At 40.5% G+C, this 21,061-nt stretch overlaps 1 protein-coding gene across 1 annotated transcript in view; it reads right to left on the reverse strand.

The window, feature by feature from the left end:
• Positions 1–7,389: 7,389 nt before the first annotated feature.
• Positions 7,390–21,061, reverse strand: part of LOC139649911 (thromboxane-A synthase-like) — a 49,737-nt gene continuing 36,065 nt past the window's right edge. Inside the window, exons 6-13 of the mRNA XM_071526424.1 lie at positions 19,740–19,828; positions 19,102–19,250; positions 18,604–18,728; positions 16,942–17,298; positions 10,948–11,036; positions 10,566–10,703; positions 8,247–8,409; positions 7,390–7,503 (exon numbers count right to left, since the gene is read on the reverse strand). Of these exons, the coding sequence (XP_071382525.1) occupies positions 7,390–7,503; positions 8,247–8,409; positions 10,566–10,703; positions 10,948–11,036; positions 16,942–17,298; positions 18,604–18,728; positions 19,102–19,250; positions 19,740–19,828 (1,224 nt within the window). The remainder of the gene's footprint in view (positions 7,504–8,246; positions 8,410–10,565; positions 10,704–10,947; positions 11,037–16,941; positions 17,299–18,603; positions 18,729–19,101; positions 19,251–19,739; positions 19,829–21,061) is intronic.

Below are 21,061 nucleotides of genomic sequence, written 5' to 3' on the forward strand. Positions count from 1 at the left end.
TAAATGAGACAGGGCTAATGCACTTCTGTTCGTTAAGCCTCGCTCAGCAGAAAGAGATTTATTCACCATATATCATATAAAGCTTTTTCCTTTACTACATTGTTTCAATATGTTCATTTATGCATTGTCATACTGTATCTCCCATATGAAAAAGACATATTCTCCAAAATAAAATACAGCCACACACGTTGTGTCTTTACACATTTCAACATTCAGTCTATTTACTGAGTTATAAGTTCTGTTGGTTTAGCCAACCAAAATAAAATAATAACAATAACTGTTACACTTCTAGGTTGTCTTATGTAACCTTAAAATAAAACCTAGCATACTGCTACTATTTGTATATGGCCATTAGTATATGAGCTTACAGCTTTTTACTTTACTTTCAACCTTTTCAAACTTACCTAAACATTTTACCATTTTAACAATCTTACACATTAGAAAAATATAATGACGTCAACCCAAATGTTCGTGGAGCCAAAAATAAAACTCTGATTGGCGTGACTCGAATATCAAGAACAAAGCTACCGTAGCGCCATCTTATAATGAACACGGCACACCGGAAAATCCAACTACTCAATTACTCACAACCAAATCAATGCATCCTTACAAGAATCAATTTCCTGGTTACCCAGTTATAAAGCAACATGTTTATCTAGCAACACTTAGTTAGTTAACTTGGATTACTACACCACAAACCTGCAAACAGGAGAAATAAATGAGACAGGGCTAATGCACTTCTGTTCGTTAAGCCTCGCTCAGCAGAAAGAGGGAGACCGCAAAGCGCCAATCCCGTCGTAAAGACCGCCCTGGAGCGAAGTAAAGCGCCACTCCCGTCGTAAAGACCGGCATGGAGCGGAGTACAGCGCCACACTGCCCTCTACCGGCTACAAGCTAGAGTGTACATAACGTACATAGTAGAAGCATGTTAATTATTCATGATATAAAGGCTAGAACGTATATAATATACATACTGTGAAAACATGTTGGCTACACATGGAAACAAAATACATTAACACAAATGTGACACATTGGTGGGTGTCACATATACATACCAATGTGTCAATACGAAGGAACAACAGACTGCTGTTGACACTTATCAGAGTCTCATCACTACCCCTCTCTGGAACAGGACTGTCATAAATCTTTTCCCTCTCTCTGCTCTCTCCTCTGAACTTACTCTCAACCCTATACTTCTTAAAATGTTTTTAATAAGTGTATTATGTATCTTGAAGTATAGGCTAAATGTGTCAACTATATATGTTGAAGCTGTTTAATTCGTGGTGAATTGTATGCACCCACAATGTTAACTATTTTAGTTGAGGAAATGATTACAATTATTTTACTCTCCCTTCCTTTTGCATGGTACCACACTGCCACCTTGTGGTCATTTATAACTAGGACAGGTCAATATAATGTTGACCAAGCTTAATGGTATTAAATGGTTAAATTGTTTTTCACATTAGTCACATAGTTAGAAACACAAGTTACATATATGAGTTAACTTGGTAAAGACTGTCTAGTTATAGATTAGGCCATGAAGATTTATTTGAGGTCCTTATATTGATATGCTAGCCATATAATTTAGAATGTAAGTTCCCGGGTTTTTATTATTTTGATCAATTGACAACAGTAATTGGTGGAGATGTAAAATACCTGCGTATTACTTTAGGAAGAAATCTTAATTAAGATCACTTTGTAAGGGATCTCAAAATAAAATAGACTAGAGGAAAAATTCCTCTTAGGCTACATCCATTTCCCCCCTCTCCCTATTCGGGGTGGAACCTTCTCAAACAAAGAAATTAATTAGTAAACAAGTCGTAACAGAAAAAAGAGCGCGAAGCGTGATTTGCATGGCGAACCACGCCTGGAAATTCAAAGATCTATAAAACTCTCTTATCTGGCCTTGTTCGCAGTTCAACGTTCGTTCAAGATTCCGCCCTCACCAAGAAACCTGCTGAAACCAAGATCAACAATTTTAGCTGCAATTCGCCTTTAGTGAAACTTAGAGTTTGAGCCTGGAGTTAGAGACGTCTTCTCCAGATGAACTTAAGAATCGCTTGCAAGAAATTTGAACCTCGCGTCTAATAGTCAAGAAGTTATCAACGCCCGGCCAAGCAAAGATTGCTTTCAAAGCTATTTAGGAACGAGATTATTTAGACTTTACAACAGTTAGAAGAGCTAGAAACTTCAACTCCATCCAGCAGCCAACACTGGTGCAACATCGCCACAGTGTTCCACATCCACGGGCCTGACGACTACAGCTTTGAGCCGGTAGCGCTGCTCGCCCCGACGTGACGACAGTACCAGAGACCAGCTGTTCCATCCAGCGTCTGCCGTTGCCAGGTAACCGGCCCCGACGAGTCCGTCTCTCCGAGCTCAGCGGGACCAGACAACCCGACCGGCAAGACCTCCCAGCGGAACAAAGTAGGCTCTGACTATCCACGTCTTTACTGCTGAGAGTTGATGCAAAAGCTTAGATTCAAATTAAATAGATCAAGAAAGTTAGGCTTTATAGTTTAGGTGTCCCGTAGCTTTCCGCCTCGTTCCTCTGCTTAATTGATCCATACATATCTCCATTTACTGCTGCCAATTCTTATTCCCACATTTCATTATCATTTTCCTTTCATCCTTATTCTGTTTCATTACATTCCATGTCTAATTTAGTCTACAGTTTCCGTATTTTATTCTGGTGATCAATATCAGTGACTTTTGACTTATATTGCTTATTTCATTGAATATGGTTATACTTGGATCGTTAAATAAATATTCCCATCTATTGCAGAGAAGTTGTCATGTTTTTCCTTACCTGCAGAGAAAAGCAATCCCTGAACTGGAAAGATCTTGTGATCTTTAGATTGATGACTGATTAGTATGAGTAAAGGTCCTTCATTTACGAAGGTGGTGCCCCTACGAGTGTAATTTGATCTCTTGATCAGAATATTAATATTTATATGCCTTTACCAAATTGTAAGTTCGATATTTTCGACTCAACACGCTACAGGTGATTATTGCCATTCTCTGCCTTCTCTGAGGCTGGCTCGGGTGCCTGTTGGTGTGTGTGATCTAGCTCATCAGCATGGTTCACCATGTCAAAGTGTTCCACAGAGACACACTCCTGGCTGCTCCGTGCGTCCAACATCAGCTGGAGGAAGTCTCGACGCCTCTACTCAACACACAAAAAAGAAAAATGTCAGAAAATAAATCACCTACAGACAGAAGGGAAGAACCACTTTTTACGAACTTCGACAGATGCTGTATTACATTTGGATTTGTCATGCTTGATGATTATTATTGAAACTATTATTCAAAATTCTAATTCCCTTTTTTCAATTCAGACTCAGAATTCAGTTGTCTCATAACTTGACTTTCTGTTTTTGATACAAAGGAATTAAAAGTGACAGGCACTCTTAGGTGCTATAGTGAAATATCGAACGGTCACTTCCAGCCACTATAGATGATTTTAGCCCTTCCCATAATGCTTTGCTTTGCCACTTGTTGCGGTCGATACACTGCCAGCTGACTGCCGTTCAGTCGTACTGAAGATAATGTAATACTGTTGCTGTAACTTAATAAAGTGCCTATAAACAACTAAATCAGCGTTAATGTCACTTTCAGCGGTCATTTCCAAGTTGTCAGTGGAACACCAAGTACTGTTAATGAAGAAGATCAACCAGGACATGCTTATTTCAGATTACTTGGTCGGGGACAATATCCTGGTTGGTCTGTTCCAACCAGGATGAGCCTATACAACCCTATGGGGCCTCGCTCTGTAAATTGCGAAAGGGCCTTGAGGGACATTCTAAAAGGCTTAATGTAAAAATGGGTTAACGAGGCAAAAAAAAATTTAACGTTGATGAAAGGATGGGACACGGCGCTATGACTGGATTATTCACTCCAGTCTCAGTGTGTGCTGCCCTCATTCACAGATGCGAGAGAGTCGATCATGGCTTCTCAGGAAGGCATGGAAGTCCTCTCCAGGGAGATACAGGAACTGCTCTAGAAGGAGGCCGTTTCTGTGATTTCCCAGGAAGACAGGGAGAGAGGTCTCTCTTCCAGTTATTTTGTTGTTCCCTAGAAAACTGGAGATATGAGACCTATTCTAGATCTCCGCTCGCTAAACACATGCATCGCTCTGAGACCATTCTGCATGCTTAGAGTAAAAAAAAAAAAAAAAGATTCTGGAATCGATACAGCCAGTTTTGCCTTTCAGGGAGTACAACAGACTACCGTTTGGCTACTCTCTGGCTCCCTGCAACTTTTCAAAGTGTGTGGACACTCAAAGCATTGCTTCGACAGGGAATACAGGTCTTCTTCTACCTGGATGACCTGATTCTCACGGCCCTAAAGAATGGACTATGGTCCACACTGTACAATTGGTGCAGCACCTAACCAATTTAGGTTTCGCACCTGTTCCATACCAACAGGCAGTTTATCTGGGAATGCAGCTCGACTCCACACTACAAGTGCGTCTGTCGGAACCCAGACAGGCGGCTGTAGTGAAGGCAGTTCGGCGGGTGAGAAAGAGCAGAATGGTGACAGCTTTAACTGTCATGCGTCTTCTGGGTCTCATGACAGCAGCCCACCTGCTGGTTCCGCTGGGACCGCTACGTATGACGCCTACAGAGATGGTTCGTAAGCCTGCGTTTGGACCCTCAACGTCACAATTGGCACTTGGTGACCATTCCCCCAATAGCCACGGAGGACCTGGCGTATTGGGGAAACCCCCGCATACTGATGACAGGAACACCATTGGGGAGAGTAACCTCCTTCATATCGTGTTCACGGACACCTCCCTGACGGGACGGGGGGGACCTGCCTGGGGCAGGCAGTACGTGGTGTGCAGCCTTCAGGGAAAAACCGTCACATCAACCTACTGGAACTGACCGCGGTCATGATGGTCCTCCAGTACTTCACACCTCTGTTACAGGGGAAAGATGTGCTAGTGAGGACAGATAACCGGTTGACGGTGGCATCAACAGACAGGGTGGCATTCGATCCGCACCTTTCTTGAGGGCTGCGGAGTACCTGCCCTGTCGGTCCACCCAAGTTGTTGATGATAAATGGGGACCTGAGTAGTGCCACACTCAGACTGTCATGGTTCCTGCCTGCCCTTGTGTTTTCCTTGTGTTTCTCTTTGTTTCCTGCCTGCACTTGTGTGTCCGCCTCCTGGTCTGTCTCTCTGTAAGTCTGTCTGTTAGTGTGTGGCGTGGCTCCCTCTCCACCAATCAGCCCCTGGACTAATTTCCCTCCCGCCAGCTGTTCCTCGTTCTTCGTTAGTCTGTGTGTTTAAATGAATGAAGAACATGAATAGTTCTTTCCGGTCGGGGACGATTCAGCTAGATGCTTTCTATCCCCCTCCTCATGGAGAGGGGGGATAGAGGAGGAGTAGCTGCATCAGTTATGCCCCATGCGTGCGTTGGCATGTTATGCGGAACGCACGGCCACCGGGAGGCGCACCCAGCATCTGTTTGTGTGCTATGCAGACAGAGTGGCTGGCAAGCCCCTGTTAAAGCAGAGGCTTGCCCACTGGTTTTGTGATGGAATATCACAGGCTTATGGGTTAGCGGGTAGAGAGCCTCCTTCAGCCATCCATGCGCACTCTACACATAGCGTAGCTGTGTCTACGGCACTGTTCAGTGGAACAGGTGTGGACGAGATCTGCACAGCGGCGGCATGGTCGATTCATGTCCATTCATCAGATTTTATCTGTTGGATGTGTCCTGGAACACAAGTGGATGCAGAATGAGGGGCCGCTCGCCATTTATAGAGCCTGGCCATAGGTTTGTATAGGCTCATCCTGGTTGGCTGAACACGTGCATGCAAATTTCAGTGCGCTGAGGCGACTAGATGAGTGGTTAAAGGTCCTATATCGTGTAAACAGGATTCCCCTTGCCTCTTTGATTATAAAAGAGTTGGATGTGCTATCTAAATATTGTGAAAGTATAACGCACGGTAGCCAACTAAATCCACACAATCCATAGAAAACCGAGCCCCTGAACGAGCCGTTTGGACTTCGGTAACTTTGTGGCGTCACAAAGGTATGCTCGTTATCATTTTTGTAACAAGTTTAACAAAGTGTTTTTTTCAAAGCGGTTGAGCGGTTGTCATTGTTTATTACCGGAGAGTTTTCCCTGCCTGCTGTCTGCAGCTGCCGGCTCTGTGGTGTCTTGAAACGGTTAGCCAATCAGAACAGAGGGGTTGTTAATATTAATGCGCCTTAAAGGCACAGCAACAGAAGCAACCTGTTCTTGGCAAGGCTCAAAGAGATGCTGGAAAATGAACGTGTAAAAATAGATTTAGAGTGTTTTTGGTACATGACACCACACAAACAGCTTTGAATGGACCTCAAGTCCTAAAACAAAACACTGGAAAGTGTAGAATATGGGACCTTTAAGTCAATAGAGCCCAATAAGAGGGCTCCACCTGTGATCATAGAACTAGAGTTATATGTAGCTATCGTTACTTTCTCTTATTGTAGTTAGACTCAATTGCATGTATCTTTGAATATTTTGATTGTTATCATAATTCAGCTACATATATTCATTGATATTGTCATGAAATGTCATTAAAGCCCCTATGTGTAGGATTTGAAAATTGTTGATTTTAGCGCCTCCTCGTGGTAGTGCCAAAAAAAGACACTGTCGCAAACATCTTTGCAACCTCTTAGCGGTGTTTGTGATACCCTGCTTCATACAGACACAATATGTAAACCAAATACTGCTGCAGATAACTGTAGCTCAAGCATTAGTTCCTATATTATTCCTAATGCCAGCATTATAGCCTACTATGAAGTAGTTTGCTATTGAGAATTCAGATTAACAGATGTTTGGGGGATTGCTGTCATTGTGAACATAGCCTATCCAACATTTACTATTCTGATACTACGAGCTGCAGCTAATGGAAAATGCTACCGCTAACAAATCAGACTAAACACAAATCAAGTAATGTAATCAGAGTATGGAGTTGTATTAAATGTGGCGATTAGTAATTTTTGTTTTGTTTACAACTTTTCTCTTTATTCAACTCAAAAGTATTAGCCCTATAGTATATTGATCCCATAATATTCCAATTCACCACCCCAGCAAAACACACAAGATATAGGCATTACAGTCACCATGTTAAGTGGAATATATAACTGTTAGCTATTAACTATTAGTATTAGCTCTATAGTATATTTATCCCATAATATTCCAATTCACCACCCCAGGAAAACACACAAGATATAGGCATTACTATCACCATTTTAAGTGGAATATATAACTATTATCATTAGATCTATAATTTTTAGGTACCTTATGGCATTTTGACATTATTACACTGCTTCATTATTGCTTTTCTTTTTTCATAGGAATTTTTCTAAGATCTAAGATTAGGAACAGTGAGCTTCTAATCATCTGGTGGAGAATTCACTTGATCTTTTCCCAAGTCTCTTCTGGTGAGTTTCACAAATACGCCGTTTTTAGGTCCAAGAGTGTTCCAAGACTCCACCTCCAGAGGAACCTGTTCCAAGGAAAAGAGCACCATATGTGAAAGGAACATCTACTATACATTACATATTCTCTTTTTCAGATGTATCACTGTGTTTAATAACCAAATATATGAATGGGTGACACTTGCATATTGAATTTTGGCTATTACTTTTTCAGTTCAGTTCTTTCATTTTTGAAAACTGAAAATGTCTTCTCAGTTATGTAATAAAACCCTATAACATAATAATTGTTTTATTGGACAGTCACAGCAGAGAGAGACAGGAAAGACAGGGCAGAGAGAGGGGATGACATGCAGCAAATGGCACAGGCCGGATTCCAACCTATGCTGCTGCAATTAGGACTCAACCCAGGATTATTACACTATTAACTGCAAGTTGTTACTACATTAATGGTTTACTACATTAATGGGACATTATTACATTAAGAGTTGATACCTTGTCACATCAAGTGCATGTGTAAACATGCAGAATGGTGAACTCTGATGATTTTTACTTTACCTTTTCATGCTGCTTACATGATTAATTATTGAAACAAGCCTAGAGGCTGCAAATATTTTCACAAGGAAGGGTATGTTACCACTAATTTATATGGAAGTACTGTATATAATCTCTCAACTCCTCCCAAAATCATCTTTAGACCTCCTGAGGGGCCACGACGATGTAATATAATGTCTTATGAATCCTTTCTAAAAGTCACATTTTCATTAAAGAGATTGTTGTCATTAGTGCTTAAAGTGTCCCATGGCCAACCCACCTTTGTCTCAGAGCAGGCCACAATGTTGAACCTTTGGAGCACATGCACCAGCACCATCTTACGCTCCATTTGGGCAAGCCTCATTCCCACACAGTTACGGGGACCTGCCCCAAATGGCAGGTATACAAATGGATGCCGATTAGCCTTGGCCTCTGGCGTGAACCTGGGGATCAACCAGAAGTTTTATTTTGGAATGAATTAAAAGCAGCAGAGGGTGAGTAGTCATTTTATTGGTGTTCAAATTCAAGTACATTAAAAACCTGTGCTCAAATCCCCGTATGATAGGCTGAACTATTTACACTGACACACTGTGCTATTTACATTGACCGTCTGTTACAACAGAGACAGTAAACAAGTAAAGTGTCTATCACCCTTTCTGACCATGGAAATGAGACTGTATGCTATGTTTCTAGATAGCAGTTAAAGTGGTACTAAATAATGTACACATATTGTATTGCATTTAGCTTTGGTGCAATACAAGGATTTTGCTACTGTAACCCATTGAAAAACCAATTGTTACTAGAACATTTAGAGCTATTTCCCTTCACTGAGAATTCCTTTTATTTAATTAATAACCACGTTCTTTATTTTATTCTACTATATATTTAATTTATTATTTAATTTTAGCTCAGAGGTCTAATTTTGCATCAGTAAGTGTTCTATTGGAAAAAACTTCACAACAAATAAGCTTATTGGTTCAAAGTTGAATAATTGATTGCTATTGGTGTAAAACAACCCAAGTCCCGCCTTCTTCACTCAGGCTAGAGAGACGCTGTCTAGTGTGGAGGAAGAGCGGAGCATAGCGAGAGAACAGCAGAGACATTGAAATTTTGAAGTGATATTACTTGTTATTTGTACTTGATATAGTACTATGTCGAGCAAGTAAGAGTTTAGTCAACTGTTGAAGCGACCCTGAGAACATCTGATCTTCATTTTATTCTTTTCTTTTCTTTCCTCGGTGAGTACCAAACCTCATTTGCCGCACATGGCAAACTAGCAAATTGCTCCGTGAACTAGCATAGCCTTGTGGTGTTTTAGCCACTGAGTTGTAGTGTAAGGTTACGGTATTTTGGTATTTCTCTAATGATAGAGGTGAACGGGAATATTTGTGTGTAATATGAGTATGTGTGTATGTTATTTACATTGTGTGAACAGAGGTAGGAATTATTTAGCTGAGTTTCATGGGTTATGAACCTAGCTTGATTCTGTACATTACTGTGCTGTTGATGTGCATAAGCGCAAGGTGTCAGTATTGTGACAAGGAAATCTATATTCACATTGTCTTACTTACATTATTCAAATGTAGTGAGCATTTAATGTTTAAACTGTAAGTGGTTTTCATAATCATCTACTCAAACGGTTTCACAATTGTTCAATAGTCATTTAATGGTTTTGTTTACACTTTACAATTAAGTGGTCTATAATAATAGTTGACATTTCATATGTTAACATTGCAATGCAACAGTTATCCTACATTCATAGGTTAAGCAGTGAAAGTTGTATTGTACGTTGATATTGCCAAAATTAAACTGTACAGTTAAAAGAGTTTGAATAGATTTGCATATGCTATATCAGCCGTGTTATGTTATACAGGCTGGGTTTTTTTGATACCCTTGGATTCTGGATTCTGGATTTGGATTCGATTCTCTCCCTGACGAGGGGGATGGCGAGCCACCCATGTTGAGCACCTGGATTGAGGAGTCCTTTCCATTCTTCGTCTGCCCTGCTGTCAGTGTGGTAGGACAGTGAGGGAGGGCCTCAAAGGACAATTGAAGCTGAACATTCTTTTATTTTTGGGGAGGAAATATTTTATTTTATTTAGGGTGCACCCAGTTTAAAAGACATTTAAAAAGGGAACAAGACTGAATGCCGGCAGTACTTGTAAAACTATTCTAAATGAGTGTTAATACAATGATTTTGCTTTAAACTTACCTCTGTGTTCTGTTTACTCATTGTGGTGTCCGATTCCTGTTCATTACCCCTCCCTACGAATCTAGATTATACTGGTCCAGAGTGCACTTACCTTCCAGGTGGGTTACACTACCATGCACAATATACATGGTAACAAAATACCATGTACTACATGTAGTGTTAATACTGTAATTGAGAGGACAATTGAAAGTTTCTCTCTCTCTTTCACTAGAGACCATAACACAGGGAGACAGAATATGCTTTAGCTAGTTACAGTTTAAGTGAATAGATGAAAGGCTTAGAATGTGTCAGCAAGTACAGTTTGGCAATCTGCTAGATTTGGATAAAATTGAAATACAGGTACAGACACTGTAGTTTTGCTTATGTACTGTAAGGACAGCCTCCTACCTCTCAGGGATGAACCTCTCAGGCTCTGGCCAGTGTTCTGGGTCTTGGTGTAGGAAACATGTTGGGACTTGCAGCAATGCTCCTTTAGGTAGAAACAGGCCATTCACCACACAGTCATGGTCAATGTGACGGCCAAACCTGTGTGGGGCAAAATAACACTGAAAAGAAGGATCCTGCATGTTCTATACACCTCAACACATCATTTCCCTGTATTCCTTCTGGCAAGTGATGATTATATGCATTGTATTGGTCAGTATAAAGATAACTGAAAATCAATGTGGAAGAGAAGAAACTGCCCTACTCCACATTAACTATAAGACAGTGCTGGGATTTCACCAATGTCTAGGTATGCCACAGGATTACATGCATTTGCTTACTGTACCTGAATGCAGTTGGGTAGAGGCGCAACACTTCAGATATAACCATGTCTAAATATTTAAGCTCTTGGACAGTGGTGTAATCTGGTGATTCCTACAAAAGAATAGAAAACAATATAAATTACTTTACTATTTCAGTACTGCATAAATAAACCACAATAAGGCTGCCATAAAAGCCACGTGTTGCAGTTCCCCATGCTGCCTGTAGAGAGCAGTAATACATATTCATATATCATGCATCTATCAGTCTTTGAACATAGACATAGCCTGGCAAAGAAATTATATGATGAATCTACCAGTAACACCCTGTTAAAACCACATACATGAAACCATGAAATGGTTTAAGGTTGTGAAAAAGGCCCCCTCTTTGAGGCTATTCTTGCCATTTTCCCCTTTACGCCCCCTACTCTCTCTCTGTCTCTCTCTCTCTCCCCTCACTTGGACTATACCTCTCTCCACCCGGACTTTGAGCCAATCACAGCACAGCTTTCTGACGTCCTTGAACACTTTTCTTCGAGCGAAAACGTGGCCGCTGAACAAAGGGGGCAGCAAAGAGCATGTTTTCCAGCTCGCCACACAGGGAAGAGCGTAGAAGAACAGTGGCAGCCATGACATCTGTATGAAAATAACTCGGACAAGCCACACAAAGGTGAGATTTTATACTTTATTGCAAATCCTTTCAAACAATATGTTTTACTCGTGTAACAGAAAAGTGTTCAAGGATGTCAGAAAGCTTGTCAGAATGGCAAAATTCGGTCTGGAAATCTTGCTTAATGATGACAAAGTGCCGCAAAGATTGCTGCCAGTAAGGATTTGGAGAGAAGGATTCGGGACTGATATCCACAAAGTGTGGTGTTGTGTCAGTCCCACAGTCATGCGCGTTCCTAATAATTTCCGTCTTCAAATTACAGTGTTTTATGTAGTTGTATTTTCCTTCCAACTAACTGCACTGATATTATCTGGTTTCTAGTCATTTCTTTTTTGCGGTCCACTGGTACTTTTTAAAAGCCAATTGGGTTAAGTGGGTTTTTTCTCCAAGCCTTGCTACAACACTGACTGGCTTTAGTAGTACATACAAAAAGCCAGCACAATACCTGTTCCGTGACAGCAGAATAATGAGCCATGCAAAGCAACATTTTAGACAAGATGCAAACCATCCAATATGGTGAAGAATAAAGTTTCAGTTTAGCTGCAAAACAACTAGGCCTAACCTACCTTGCCATTTTAAAAATCAGCACAGAAAAATATAGGCTAGTGCTGTAATAATATCAGAGAAAGAGTACATACTTACAAGCATACAGGAGACTGAGGCAAATAGGCAAGGCAAGGCAAAGGCAAGGCAAGGCAAGGCAAATTTATTTATATAGCACATTTCATACCCAAAGGCAACCCAAGGTGCTTTACAGAGAACACATGCAAAAGCACAAGAAACAAATGATAAAAACATTAAAAGCGAGCAAGCAAAAGGACATAGAATAAAAACAATAAAAGCAAACAGGCAAATGCCCACAGATTTAAAAAAAATAAATAAAAAATAGTAGTATAAAAGAAAATCAATTAAAAGCAATGGTAAACAGGTAGGTCTTTAGCTTAGATTTAAAAGTAGTCAGCATTGGCTCAAGTCTCAGCTCCACTGGCAATTTGTTCCACATTTGAGCAGCATGGAAGCTAAAGGCAGTTTCACCATGTTTTGTTTTTACTCTGGGAACAGTCAGTAATCCAGAACCAACCGACCTAAGAGGTCTGCAAGGTTCGTATTGGGTCAGGATATCTGATAGGTATCTTGAACCTAAACCGTTCAATGATTTATGGACAAGTAATAGAATTTTGAAATTGATTCTGTGGGAAACAGGTAGCCAATGTAGTGCTCTGAGAACTGGAGTTATATGCTGGTATTTTTTGGTCCTTGATACAACCCTGGCAGCCGCATTTTGGATGAGCTGAAGCTGTCTGATTGCTGTCTTAGACAGACCTGTAAACAGTCCGTTGCAGTAGTCCAGCCTGCTAGAGATAAAAGCATGCACAAGTTTCTCTAGGTCTGGTTTTGACATCAAGTCTCTGATCCTTACAATGTTTTTAAGGTGATAAAAGGCTGATTTAGTTATTGATTTAATGTGACTACTGAAATTTAAGTCTGAATCCAGGATAACACCGAGGTTTCTAGCTTGATTTTTGCTCTTAAAGGACAGACTATTTAGGTGAGCAGAGACTCTAAGTCTTTCTTCTTTGGCCCCAAAAACAATGACTTCAGTTTTTTCTGCATTTAACTGGAGAAAATTTTGGAACATCCAGCTACTAATTTGTTTAATGCATTGTCCCAGGGAGTCTATTGAACTGTACTCGTTAGGTGACACGGCTATATATATTTGCGTATCATCTGCATACATGTGATATGAAACCATACAATTTTGAATAATATCAGCTAATGGGAGTATGTAGAGATTGAATAACAGAGGTCCGAGAATTGACCCTTGTGGAACTCCACACATTGTTGGGAGACGCTCTGACGTACAGCTACAGATTGATACAAAATAGTCTCGGTCCTGAAGGTAGGACTTGAACCAATTTAGGACCATGTTAGATAGACCAAACCAGTGTTCAAGTCTGTCTATTAATATATTGTGATCAACTGTATCAAATGCAGCAGTAAGGTCCAGTAACACGAGGACAGAGACTTTACCAGAATCTATGTTGATATTAATGTCATTCAGAACCTTGATAAGAGCAGTCTCGGTACTGTGGTGAGGCCTAAAGCCAGACTGGAAAATGTCAAGGTAGTTATTTACTGCCAGAAAGTTGCTTAGTTGTCTAAAGACAACTTTCTCAATGATTTTACTGATAAATGGCAGGTTTGATATGGGCCTGTAGTGGTTAAGTACAGATGCATCCAGATTAGCTTTTTTTAAATGTGGCTTGATTACTGCAGTTTTCAGGGCTTTGGGGAAGACCCCTGAAAGCAGTGAACTGTTAACTATCTGTAATACATCTGTTGCCAGGTAACTAAAAACTTTTTTAAAAAACACTGAAGGCAGCGGATCAAGGCAGCACGTGGAGGGTTTGAGATGTAAAACAATTTCTTCAAGAGATGTGAGGTTTACGACATCAAAATGAGTCATCTTTACCAGATTAGTTCTAGTAGATTGCTGAGGCGTGTTATATAGCGTAAGTGAGGAAGCACCGATTGTTTGCCTAATCTTTTGGATTTTTTCTGTGAAAAAAATAAGCGAAGTCATTACATGACTTTATAGAGTTGAATTCGGGAGGCATTGGTACTCGTGGGTTGGTGAGTTTATCCACAGTGGCAAACAGTGTGCGTGCATTATTAGTCTCCGAGTTAATGACCTGAGACAGGAATGATTGTCTTGCATTTTTCAGTGCTAAATAGTATTTCTGGAGACTCTCTTTATAGAGATCATAATGAATTTGGAGTTTAGTTTTCCGCCATTTACGCTCAGTTTTTCGACACATTCTTTTTTGGATTTTGGCCTGAGGGGCGTTCCTCCATGGTGCCTTTTGCTTACCAGAAGAGACTTTGACTCTAACTGGCGCAATTTCATCGATGACGTTTAAGATTTTAGAATTAAAATTGTCCAGAAGATCCTCGACTGACGTTGACAGAGAGGGGGGTATCGTGGAGATTGCCTGAGAGAATGCTATGCTGCTGTATTCACTGATATAACGTTTTTTGACTGTTTTGGACCTAGTGCGAGTATCCACTATGACAGTCATATCAAACAGAACACAGAAATGATCCGATAAGGCAGCATCAAGGACCATGACATTGGAGATATCAAGACCTTTGGAGATAACCAGGTCCAGTATATGGCCTTTGTTGTGAGTAGGCTCTTTTACATGCTGAGAGAGTTCAAATTTTTCCAAGATAAAGGAAAGTTCTTGGGCATTCCTATCATTTGGATTGTCAGCATGAATATTAAAATCACCAGTAATAATTACACGGTCAAAGTCAGTTACAATAATGGACATCAATTCTGCAAACTCATCAAAAAATGTAGCTGAATATTTTGGTGGCCTATAGATATTTAACAGGATAGTTTTGGCACTCCTATTTAGTATAACTGCGAGATATTCAAAGGAGTTGTATGTACCAAATGATGATTGTTTGCAAAAGAACACATCCTTGAATATAACAGCTACACCACCACCTCTTCTTCCTGCTCTAACTACATCCAGAAAGTTAAAGTTGGGGGGCGCTGACTCAATAAGAGCTGCTGCCCTGTTGTTTTCATCCAACCATGTTTCGGTTAAAAACATAACGTCAAGTTTATGATCTGTAATGAAATCATTAATCAAAAAGGATTTGCCTGCCAGGGATCTTACATTCAGCAAAGCCAAATGTATTGTGTCAGGGACAGGTTCAGAGATTATTGTCTGTTGGCGAGGAATACCAATTAGGTTTGATAATTGTGCAAACTGAGTTGGATACACCCTGTTACCTCTATCTCTAATCATAACCGGAATTTTCGATATCGCACGATCAGGGCTGATCTCACATGGAGTGATGCTTTGTGAAGGACAATTGATGGGATACAATGTAGAATTACCGGTACTTTTGTGAACAGAGTGAAACACTGGGTGAAAAAAGTTGACATTTATCAAACCGGTACCAGGGAGTCAGGAGATTTTACTTGATTGTACAGCAAGATCAATGTTCATAGATAGCAGAGAAGACCCCCTGTAATTTGGGTGAAGACAGTCAGATTTAAAGAGCTCAGTTCTGTTATGGAAAGAAGTAAAATTGTCCACATAAATTACGATTTTGGTATTGCAGCAGGCTTTCAGCCAGATATGGAGCTGGCGTACGCGGCTGAACTTAACATCACCAAAGCAAGGGGGGGGGGGGGGGGGAGATTACGTAATGTTTACCAGCCGCTTGCAGCCCATCCATAAGACGAAGGAAGTCATCTTTGAGTTTCTCAGACTAAGACAAAGTATTGTAGCTGCACATCCTCTTTTTTCTTTTCTCTCTCTATCGGCACCTGTCCCTATCGACACTAACAATGTTGATTGGACATCTTGCCGTTTGATTACCATGAATTTCTTCATGATTGACACTTTAACAGCCCTGTGCTCCACGCGCTGACTGCTCTGCTCCATCAGATCAAGTGAAGTGGCATCACCCTGCTCACAATATAATTGTATTTATTTTTTCTACACAGTTAATATCATTCCAATATCATTGTCGTTTTGCCCACAAGGCCTACATCAGAATGTAAGCCATTATATTCTTTACAATCTGCCTTTGCGGGCCAAAACGTCAGTGGAATGATTTTAATATTGCAGAACAGGTAGTTACAATATAGGTAGTTACAATATATTTAATTTTTTTAAATTTGACTCAGCCTCAACTCATAATGATATAAACCAATATTCACACAGGCGGGCCAGCTATGTTGCTGTTTTCATCTCTTTCCTAAAGCTTTTTATCGAATTCCGCTCCGGAACGAAGTTAATACCGGTCCATCCAGTAGCTTTTTTTTTTTTTTTTAAACTAGCTTGGCACCTCCCTCACTGTTTAAAAGCAGCCCTCTCCCCCTGAAAAAATCCTGAAAAAAACTCTTGTAATGGCTAAAGTTTAACGGTAACGGTAAACTAGTAAACTTGCTACCTGCCTCTCCACTTGTCATTCTGGGACGTGTAACCTTCTTCGGGAGAAAGATCTGTCAAAGCGAGACTGGTAACCAGCGACACTTCTCCATACGTTTAGCTTAGCTATTAGCCTTTATGCACTGTACTTTTCTAGGTTTGTACTTAGTAGGCCACCATAGAGCAGTGGGCTTGCTGTGTTCTATTTACAAATGTGTTGCAATTTCTGTCACCCTCTAGTGATCAGAACATTTTGCTTATTGTAGCTTTAAATATGAGTATGGCTCATATTTTCTAGTAGAAAGATATATTCAGCTACTGTTTTGCCCAGATCTGCCATCCTACATCCTAACTGGAGATGTAGGTCAGACCAAACCACAGTGCCACACACTCACATGTCTGGCGATGAACTGGTCCACCTCTTCCTGCACTTTGCGCTGACATTCAGGGTGGATGGCCATGAGGTAGCAGGTGAAGGCCAACATGTTGCTGCTGGTGTCATAGCCCGCCAGGAAGAAGACAAAAGCCTGGCCCACAATCTCATCCTCCGTCAGCATCGTCTTCTGTGGACGTTTGGTGGGTGACACCCATGGGTGATTATTGCCATTGTCCTTCTCTGAGGCTGGCTCGGGTGCCTGTTGGTGTGTGTGATCTAGCTCATCAGCATGGTTCACCATGTCAAAGTGTTCCACAGAGACACACTCCTGGCTGCTCCGCGCGTCCAACATCAGCTGGAGGAAGTCTCGACGCCTCTACTCAACACACAAAAAAATATATCAAAAAATAAATCACCTACAGACAGAAGGGAAGAACCACTTTTTAGTGAATTCAACAGTCGACTTCCACAGTTACTGTATTTAAATTGCATACATTCAAATTTCTCATGCTCATATTGATCTGTCGAATGCAAAAATGAATACAAAGGCAGAATTTGAAATGTATTGAAATTCAATGTGATTATTATTGAAACTGTAATTCAAAATTCACTTTTCCTTTTTGTCAATTCAGACTCAGATTTTTCTCATAACTTTTTCCATTTTTTGGATTTTCCATTTTTGATACATTTTAAAGGAATTAAAAATGACAGGCGCTCTTGGGCGATATAGTGAAATATAGAATGGTCGCTTCTGGCCGCTATGGGGTCTAGAGGGATATAGGCCTACTTCAAGTTCTCATCGATGAACCGGAACCGGAAAATTCTGTTAAACTCTGAATTGGGCCTCTGTCTTCTTCGCTGGTACTGTGCTTCTTAAATCACTCATTTCGACTGATGAAATATGGTCATAAACACGTGAGGCGACTATTTTAAATCGTCTGATCGTTCTAATGATTTAGCTATTTGATTGATCGATTGAGGGCATCCACCACCCAAAGTTGTTGTAGTCTTACTTTTCGTTCATCTGTGGCAGCAGCGAGCATATTGCTCGGAAGCAATACGCTCGCCAGTGAAGAAGTCGAGGTGTCTATCACCCATTGTTGATTCTGTTACAGTGGAGTTTTTGGGTATATTTGTTTTTAACTACGTTTTAAAGTTTATTTATGCGCGCATCAGTGGTGTGAAAATGGACAAGTGAAGAATTACATATATCTGTAAGTGAAAGTGAAAATTGGACTTGTTTTTTTTGTTACAGACCTCTCCAACTTTTTACTTTAATGGGGCAGGGTAGGACCCCTTTGGAGACAACAAGCAATATGAACAAAGGGTCCTGTATCAGGGCTAGTCTGTTCCTTACAAGTTTATTTTTTTAATTAATTTATTTAAAAAATAAAGTTTGGCAAGGGGAAATTCATTCAAATTCGAATGGTATGAGCGTGACAAATTCAGCAATTCAAATACAATCTCTGCTGTCACTAATCTCTTTCCATACTCTATCCCTGAAATTGTTTGGAAAATTTGGGTTTTATTCATTTTTCAGGTGTTGGATTGAATAGAATGAACAGCCATTTGAAGGTTTTGTGTTACAGTACAAAATGCCAAATCAGTTTTACTATAGAGTATCTGAAAACAATAGTGATGGCATGACTGATTGTTGTAATGCCAGTAATGTCAGTAGCACCTGTTCAGGAGGCTGCTCATCTCTCTGTTTGATAATCTTCTTAATGCTGCTGATGAAGAAATTGTTTGGTTGTCTTTTCTTGGGGAGGAAAGCCAGCAGAGGAGCCAAGATGGAAGGAAAAGCAACTAGAGACACAAACCAACTTTCTGTTAGTGCCTCACCTAAACCCAAAATGCCAAGACAGTCCTCATGTCTGAACTGTATGACACAGTAGATTCTGTGTGCAATGGAATCACTTATTTACAATCATCAAATGTACATTTTTGTTACTTTTAGAAGAAAAGTATTTCACTTTTTACTTTGTGCTTCCTTTTTTAATTTATCATTCAAGGAATTACTTGGGAATGCTCCACTTGAATGTGGCCATACAGTTTGGAACAGAGTATAAAGACAAAATACTGTACAGTACGTAGATCATCTGTGTATCATCTATAATATTTGTATTGATTACAGCCTGTAAAAAAAGGGCTCATATAAATACAAATAGATAGAACTGACTGAATATGAGCATGATAGGCTTTATCAAATTAAAGGACATGAACATCTTGGCATGGTGGACGAATGGGTGATTGGGATTCTTCTGAGAGTCCAACTGGGTCCCAAATGCCACACTGGCAGTAACATCCATGGTGAAGCAATTAAAACATCTGTAAACCACACACACACACACACACACACACACACACACACGCACACACATATATAGCTAATCAATATAGGAAGCCTAGGTAGTCGAGAACACAGTATAATGCCTACATAGCCATAAGACACCTTGCCTTCATCTATGTGACAACCATACATGCAGAAGAGACCCAGTGAGTCAATATAACATAGACTGCTGTAGCTGCAAGAGTGCAACATATATTTTTGATGCTGTATAACAAATTTAATGAACTTTGTTCATGGTGAAAAAACAAACATTGCAGAACTGAAAACACAGAAGCATGGACGTGGGTTTGGTAAAATATACATGCAAACATGAAACCTATAGAGGAATTTATATAGTGCAATTAAAATTACATACCAAATTCGACCATGTGGAAAAGGGTGCAGACTCTAAGGTAATCTGATATTAGATTGAATCAAAGAAAAACATTGTATGAGGAACACATATTTATATATGTGTTTGCAATTACCTGTGGATGTCAAAGGCCTCTCCTGACTCTGCATATGCATTCAAGTTGTTCATCAGGCTATCAATGGCTGTATTGATGAGAGGAACCATCTATACACAGACAGAAAGACAGAGACACTTGCCATGATTGCTGGGCTTTCCTGGGAATGGATTACACTTTTTCTTTTTTCAAAGACGACAATGTTTCAATGGAGAAAATGTGTTGAAATATGTCTCTCTTACAATAAGAGAAAATGTTATTTGGTGTGGACTAGTGTAACTTTGGGCTAATCTCTCTCATAAATCAATCCTTCGTGCACTATGATGACGACTTGAGAACTTGCTCTGAGAGAACACTTTTCTGTCTCTTTCCTCCCATGATAGGATAGAATGAGGCAGCGGAGATCACCGAATGATACAGTAGGTAATAAATTTGCATTTATTTTGAGTTTAGAAAAACCCCGTGTTGGAAAAAGGAGACATGACAGAATGTGTGTTTGAGCAGTAAGGATCAGCTCGTCTCCTCACCTCCAGCCCCTGTCTGAGGCATAGCTGAGGGGTGCAGGACACAAACACACCATAAGACTAAAGGAGCCAAATCAATTAAAATCCCATTAAAGTCAACACCATTACTGAGGTCATTACCAAGGGGGAAAGACGCCTGATGATGATGGATCAAACAAGATCTAATTAATTAATTTATTCATTAACGGGGAGCTCTCATGCAAGCATGGTAAATGCAACGTAATGAAACTGGATGGAGAGAGTCAGGCAGACATCAAGTGCAGCATGTGTGCAGAAACATCAAAACTTGATATACGTAGGCAGAAAATATGAATATGAAGCATGAATACAACATCAAAGGCAACTCATTGCCAGCGCAGAGCATTGGCTGCTTTTCAAAGGAGACCAAAACACATGGACATTTTTGGCCTTGCAGAGGACAGCTGCTTTAGCTTTCAGCTGGTTTAGTCGCACACACACTGTAGGTGTCAGTGTGGTTCTAGGGATAGGGAAGGAACGAGAGAGAGAGAAGGAATAGGAGTGAAAATAAGAGAGCAAATAAGAGAGAGGAAGAAAGGCAAAAAGAAAGGGGGGAGGAATTGTGGCTCCACAGTCTGTTTCCCTGCTCCGTCTCCCCCCAGTGGAGCTGTGATTAGGGAGCAGCAGACATTAGCGTTGGGTATTGATCCCTTTTCAGACGTCTTGGGGACCAGAGGCCAAGGAAATGACAGAAACATGTTATGGAGCTGCCTCAGCCTCAGACCTGCACTGGCGGGGAGCACTGGAGATGCACAGGTGAGACGGGGGGGGGGGGGTGTATGGAAGGAGGAGGGCCAGATA

The sequence above is a fragment of the Centroberyx affinis genome, unplaced genomic scaffold (assembly GCF_046629955.1).
Source record: "Centroberyx affinis isolate AG114_WGS23_722 - 3 ecotype Tasmania unplaced genomic scaffold, CSIRO-AGI_Caff_v1 ptg000111l_1, whole genome shotgun sequence".
Classification (NCBI taxonomy): Eukaryota; Metazoa; Chordata; class Actinopteri; order Beryciformes; family Berycidae; genus Centroberyx; species Centroberyx affinis.